The sequence below is a fragment of the Aspergillus ruber genome (assembly GCF_000600275.1).
Source record: "Aspergillus ruber CBS 135680 unplaced genomic scaffold scaffold00017, whole genome shotgun sequence".
Classification (NCBI taxonomy): Eukaryota; Fungi; Ascomycota; class Eurotiomycetes; order Eurotiales; family Aspergillaceae; genus Aspergillus; species Aspergillus ruber.
In genome coordinates, this window is record NW_024467313.1 from 351,555 (window position 1) to 358,756 (window position 7,202).

General features: G+C 51.5%; 1 protein-coding gene across 1 annotated transcript; it reads right to left on the bottom strand.

Annotated features, from left to right (window-relative positions):
- Positions 1-763: 763 nt before the first annotated feature.
- Positions 764-6,700, bottom strand: pkhB (putative sensor histidine kinase/response regulator; the record flags this gene model as incomplete). Its single annotated transcript, XM_040786446.1, has 3 exons — positions 764-1,060; positions 1,119-1,232; positions 1,286-6,700. The coding sequence occupies 3 exons, from the start codon at positions 6,698-6,700 to the stop codon at positions 764-766; spliced, it is 5,826 nt and encodes a 1,941-aa protein (XP_040637944.1).
- Between the last annotated feature and the right edge of the window lie 502 nt (positions 6,701-7,202).

The window sequence follows — 7,202 nt, forward strand, 5'->3', positions numbered from 1 at the left end:
GGAATCTCGGGCTATTTGCAAATACAATCCCAGAAGGTAAAAGAAGCGAAAAATGAAACAAGGTCGTGCTCATAAGCTTGGTATGGTATCAGGAAAAAAAAAAAGGCAGCCGCACAAAAAAAAAAAAAAAAAGACAATGATGGAAGGAATTTGTTCAGGAGAAAAGAAATCCAACAACTGACGCCACACCGGAAGTATCAAAAGGTCCAAGGGAAAAAAAAAAGAGAAACAACATAAGCCTGAAATTCCGGCCCCGTAAGTAGATGCAGTGTGTAAAAGGTATCAATCAAACTTCGAAAAACAATGCCCGAATGCAGATGCAAGGCTGAAATCCGCAATAATCAAATATGCGGATGACAATGACAAAGGTCATGAACCAGGTCGAGATGATAATAATAATAAAGACATCCAAAGGCGCCTTCCCTTCCGATGGCTCTTGCCAATCCTAACCCCAGTCCATAATATAGGATATAAAAAGAAAAGAAAAAATGAATAAAAAGAAAAGTGGGTGGAAAGTCCACGAAAAGAAAGAGAACAAACAGTACTCCATCATGGAGCAAACTGTGCGAGCGGAAGAGCTGTATGGGTATATTGCATCGACGAATACCGAAGAGGCAAAGGAGAACGAGAAGGCGAAAGAAGGAAGAAAAACGAGTGGGTATTGGTCGTTGATCGTGCGTGAAGAAGCCGTTATCCTCGAAAACAAGAAACAAGACGGAAGAAGATATCTTTTTTTTTTTTTTTTTTGGTTGCGTTCTGCCTTTTATTCTTCGCGATGACTGTCATCATTTTCATTGTCTTCGCGGAGACGATCACGAAGCAAAAGCAGAGGTCGATTGGGATCAAGTAGTCCCATCATCATCTTTCCAAGTTCATTGTGCTTGATGGGCTTGGTCACGTAGTCATTGAAACCAGCACGCGCTGCATCTTCGATCTGATCTGTCATTGCGTTCGCGGACAAGGCCATGATCGGGATTTGAGGGTAGTGATTCTTGAGTTCCCAGCCGCGGACCTCTCGACAAGTATCATAACCGTTCTTGACTGGCATTTGGATGTCGCACTGTACAGAAATGTTAGTCACACAATTTCATTTTACTTGCATCCACTGGTACACTTACAATAATGAGGGAGTAGTAGCCTGGCTCTTTGGAGAAGACCATTTCCGTGCACTCCTGACCATTGGATGCGGTTTCAGCCATGACTTTAATTTTGTCAAGGTATTTCAACATGACCTGTTACATGTTAGACGGCTGAAAATGACAAGGAAAAGAAGAGGGGGTCATACCATGCGATTCGTTTCATCATCCTCGACAAGCAATACCCGATAGCCTTTGTTACCAATGACCTCCTTGACCATCTTGGACATGGTCTTGAAATTGTTGTTGATCTCCCTCGCCATATCTTGGTTCCGATCTTTGCTGAGATCACGCCTATTGTCTGGGTCGAAAATGGCCGAGAATGCCGAGGGCTTGACCGGCTTTGGTACCGTGTAGACCTTCCTTCCACTTGCGGACAACTCTTTGATCTTCGGGTTGACTTGACGCTTCTGATAGAGATCAGAAATGAGAACCAGCGTCGGTGCAGCAGTCGGTTCGCACTCGGAAACGTATTGGATTACATCCATAACGTCGTCAACATTTGGCAGGTTGAGAACCAAGTGAGTCATGCTAGAGCCAGTACCTTCGTTTACCATATCCCTCCAATCGTCGATATCAGGATACGCTTTGATCGTGAACGGAACCTCATGAGGCACTACCTGTTGAATATGCTGCTGGATGGCCTTGCGCGTGTTTTCGAGCGGACAGAGAATGAGAATGGAACAAGGGCTGGCTTGTTGAGGTGACGACTTGGGTTCTACCGCTGGTGCCGATGCTGATTCATCAGGTTTGGGAACGTCCATCTTAGCACCGCTGGTGTCTGGTGTCGCTACAGATGAGTTTTCGGCCGGAATTGGTAGCGCAGGCTGTGCGGAAGAGTCGGTGCTGGTAGGTGGCTGAGAAGCCGGAGTCTCGGGCGCAGGGGATTTTGGACTTTTAGCGCCAACCGCTTCCTGGTTTGGCTTCGTCTTCGCATCCGATGCTTTTTGCTGACGGGCACCCTTGGACTGTTCTTCCGGCGTTACTGGAGGAGGTGCATCGACTTTGACGTAGAACGAGAACTTTGCACCTTGGCCCTCTTTGCTACTGGGTGTTAATTTACCGCCATGCATTTCCACCAGTTGTTTGGACAGGAACAATCCTAATCCGCTGCCTGCATGCTGCTGTGACCCGTTCTGTCCAAGTTGACTAAACCGCTGCATCAAACGCTCTGCATCTCTGGCACTGAAGCCTTTGCCAGTATCGACGACATCAAAGTTCAACAACAACTCCGTGTTTTTCGCTAGGGCAGATGGGTCATGGTGGATCGAACAGCAGATGTGGATCTCTCCCTGCGAAGTGAACTTGACTGCGTTACCCACGAGGTTGATGAGAACTTGCCGGATACGGAATCGATCACCAATGACCGTTGGCGGCACATCGACGTCCATCAGATAGTTAATTTCAAGGCTTTTGTCGATGGCTCTCGACGCCACAGTATCGATCACGTCTTCGATCACGGACCGGACGTGGAACCAGGAATTCACCAACGACATTTTACCGGCTTCCACGCGGGAAACATCGAGGATGTTGTCGACCAATTCACGCAAGTTGGTAGAGCTATTCTGGATGGTGTCCAACATTCGCCGTTGGTCCGTGTCCAACTGGGTGTCGAGGATGAACGGGATAGTGCCAAGGATTCCATTAAGCGGGGTTCTGATCTCGTGGGACATGTTGCTGAAGAACTTAGTCTTGGATTCCATTTGGTTGTTTAGTTGTTGCATGGCCTTGTTCAGCTCCCGCTCCAAGTTCTTCCGGTCGTTAATGTCAGTGCACGTTCCGTACCACGACGCTTCGCCATTGCCAAAACTGCTGGTTTCGACCCGAACCAAGCGGACCAGGTGCCAACGGAAGTCGCCTCCCTTGGAGCGAAGACGAATCTCGGTCGAATAGAACACCCGTCCATTTTCGTCCTGTTGCACGGAGGCAACGCCACGCTTCACGAGCTCATCCAGAGCTGGGGTGAATCCATGGCCGAAGTGCCGCTCGGGAGGCGCATTTTTCCCCTTAGGAAGTTCTGACGATGACGGGTCCTTCGAGTCGGTCTTGCCGATAAGGTGGTGGGAAAGCAGGCCGCATTTTTCTAGATCGTCGGAATGTATGTGTTTTGCGAAGCCGAAATTGAGCGCCTCCTCAAGTTTCTGGCCCGTATACAGGTGCCATTGCTCGTTTGCAAAAATCAGACCACGGTATTCTGCTGCTTCAAATACTACCTGCGGAATCGAATTGGAGAATGCTCGGTATTTGGCGTCGGTCGCGAACTTCTCTCGTTCTTGTGCAGCCTTTAACTCGGCGATATGCTGTTCATGAATATCGAGAAATGATCCAATCCAATACAGAACCTCCCCGGTCGATGAGAGCAACGGGTTGGCCCTGAAAATGAACCAACGGTAGGCAGATTCGTCATTGAAGCGTTTTACCCGCACTCGTTCTGTAAATTGAGAGCCAGTTCGTAACGCATTGGCCCATTCTTGCGAGACATGCTCGCGCTCGCTGTTGTGAATGTTTTGCCACGGGTCCCGCATTTTCTGTTCTTGGGGTTGACTCCTCCGGTAAGCATCGAATTTGGAATTGGTCCAAATTACTTCACCACTCTGTGGTTTAGCCAGAAACAAGTGCAGCGGAACCGAGTTAAGCATCAACTGCGCAACAGTATCGGAAAACGGACGAGGGATTTCGCGTTGCAACTGCGCATATAACGAGTTTGCTGACGGATGACGTGAAGTCGACGGTTGAGTAGGCGAAGCGGCAGCCTGGGACCGGGGTTCCTGCATAGGGGACGGTGCCACAGCGTTCGGATCCTGCAAAGCCGAATCGTCATCGGTCGAGGCCTTGGCCAGGGACTTTCCTGGCAACGCAGGGTCCGGCATGGTCACCTGCTCTTTCGCCTTTGATAGTCGCCTCCGTTGCTGGTGCATGATGGCTTCACGGAAGCTCTTGTGTTGCTGCTGCGGAACATTGAAATAACTATCTGCCGCCTCTCGGCTTAGTTTGATAGATGGTCCAGAAACGTCGTTCTGGTCGGTATTATTCGCGGTCGCAGCCCCCAAGGTGCCCAGTTCGAACCCAGGTGTGCCACCAGGCCCTCCGGGGATGGGAGGACTGAGTTTGGTCGAATTAGACTTCTCGTCGGGACTCGATAAGCTGGCATGTGCTGAAATGGTACCATCCTCCGCCATTCTATAGTTAACGTGTCCACTCAACCCAGCCACGAGCTCCAGTTCGCTGCTCTCATCGGAGAATGTCCCACCCAGGCCCAACAGATGTCCGTACCGTGGCGTTTCGAGACGAGAAACGAATTGCCGTTCCAGCTGACTGTATTGCTGCGCCAGACAAAACGACGTGGTCAAATGTGGCATCAGATACGCAAGTGACTGTCGCAGATTCGACGGGTAAGGGATGATAGGTGACAGGATGGAAATCACAGCAACAGGGAACCGTAAGGTAGACGACGAGGGTTGTTTGGAGCTGCCAGCGTGAAGGAGAGGAATGTGCACAACAGATTTGGCGAGGTCGACCCCGATCGCTTGCAAGGGCTGAAGGTTGGAGTAGTCGTGTGGAGGGGGATTCTTCGCAAATGCCGACTCGTCGACCGAATAACTGACAAAGAATGGATTCTGCTCAGCCTGCGCCCGCGGAGCCGGCGATGGCGCGGGTGATTGTGACCAGGGCGACGGGGGAACTTGCTCATACTCATCCGAAACCTCCATTGACGGCGGCAGCCCAGGCACGAGTGCCGGAGCCTGAAGGGTCGAGCCGGCAGGTCGAGACGGGGTTTGGGGGACACCGGGACGAATTGGTTCGGCCGTCGGTGTGACTTGAACCTTGTCGTCCGCGGGAGATCGAGCCATTGTTCCACCGTGATTTTCTGAGCAGACATTCGCCGATCCCTTTGAATATTCCCGGGTCAGAACAACTGGCTTTGTGCGGCCAAACAGCTTGACGACACCCGTTCGTTTGATGAGCGGATCCGACTCAACCTCCAATGGTCGGGGTATCGGGAAGACGGCTTGTCGGTAGCTGTGCTGTGTTGTGGTGATCAAGGCGTCATCAAGTGAATGCGTCTGCGGTGTCATCACGTTCTCCTTGTCGCGATTGCCTGTCGGAGTACTCTGCGAGAGCTCAGAATCCACGTCCATAGCATTGGTGGTGGCAGCTGACTGCGCATTCTCAATTTTTATCTTATGTAGTAGTTGCGACGGATCCTGATCAGCGGCATGCTTGCGGTCCTTCCCGAATCCAGCAAATGAATGCCGCGACAGAAGTGATGGCCGTTTGGCGGCAGATACCGATCCCAACCGCGAATGGCTATCCGTGGTGTTATTGGTGGTATTAACATTGATGATGCTGTTGTTCGCCACTGTCCCTGTGTTGTGCGAGTCCGCTTCGCTGGGCCCCGCCCGAGTCGTCTCGCCGTAGAGTTGGTGGATGCTATCTGGATCTTCGCTGAGATTTTGGTCAAACACCGCTTTTTGCCCCCATGGCACGTTCTCCAAATCCGTCGCATCCCCGGGGACCGCCAAAGAAGCCCGTTCCGCACCATAATATGTCTGTAGGATGTTGACAACGTTGGACCACCAAGCATCAAGGCCCGGGTCCGCACTGAGTTGAAGAGTAATATCGTATAGGTTTGGACTGGGGTATATCGGATCTTCCATGACGGGTTTATGTTGTGGCGGCAGGAATACACTGTGAGGTGTCGACGTCTTCATCACCGGGGGCGGCCGCTCATCCGACGGCTGCGAGGAAGGGCCCTTGCCGATTTTCAACTTCTCTGCGGGGAGTGTCAATTTGAAATGACTCTGGTTGAGCATTGGTGATGACTCCTGCGCCGATCTGGCGGCGGCGGGAGATGGCGAGGGGTACATCTTGGGAAACGGATAGGACGGGGTCTGCCCGGCGAGCATGGGATTATTACTGGAATCTGGGGGGCGGATGGTGCCAGCAGAACTGGTGGAGTCGGAGTATGCGGCTGCAGAGGGCATGGCACCGGACGAGGAAGCAGGGAGTTGCGGAGATTCGTCATTGGAGATGCGCCGTTTCTTGGAAGATTCGTGGGGAGATGAGGAACAAGGCGGCGGATCGTCTCGCGGGGCAGAAGGAAGGCTAAGGGGAGGAACAGGAGAAGCAAAAGCTTCTCGACTGGGAGGAGCAGCAGCGGCAGCAGTGACGTCCTGATCCTGGGATTGTTGTTGCATCTGTTGGTAGGCGAGCAATTCTTCCATCTGTCTCCGTAACTCTCTCAGGGTCTGCAGGCTTCGACCGTGGTCTTCTTGAGACCCTTTTCCCGAGTCGGAGCTCTTGTACTCGGAAGGAATATTATTTGACGATATACAGGACACGTCCGGAGTCTGTTGATGCTGCAAAGATGCAGCATGAGTGTTAGCTATCCGCAAACTATCGTCCAGCATCACACTTCCGTCATCATCGTTGTCTTTTGGGAGAAAAGAGGGTGTAGAGACAGAGGCAGAAGGACCACGAGGTTCATGAGGGTGAGGATGGGACTGGGACGCGGCGACAGGCGAGGGAGCCTCGGCCGGCGATGGAAGCGGAGGCGTCCTCATGCTGCGAACTTCCCCCATCATCACAATTCCTCCACCGCCGGTCAATAATCAGTTCTCCTGGGCGAGTCCAGTAGCACAGGAGCCAAATGAGACACTCATCTCTCGGACAAACCGGTCCGTGGTCAAATGCAGGGGAGTGAGAAATGGTGGCGGTGGTGGTGACAATGATGATGTGGTGGGAGGAAGAGAGAGAGAGAGAGAGAGAGAGAGAGAGAATATGTGTGGAGGGGGAGGGGAGAGGGGAAACCGGAATAGGCGAGGATCAGATTCGAGGGAAAAGAGGGAAGGCAGAAACGGTAAGAAACGGAGAGGGAATAAGAGAGAAGAAAAGGGTAAAGTGTGCTAGCAATGAGCAGTAATAGAAGGGAAAAATATACACGATAACAAAAGAAATAAAAATAAAAAAGGCGTTCGAAAAGAGACAGGAAAAAAAAAAGGGGTGTGGTGGAGAGAAGACAGTAAAAGTGTGTTGGAGTGTAAGGTGTCTTCACCTAATGTGGCA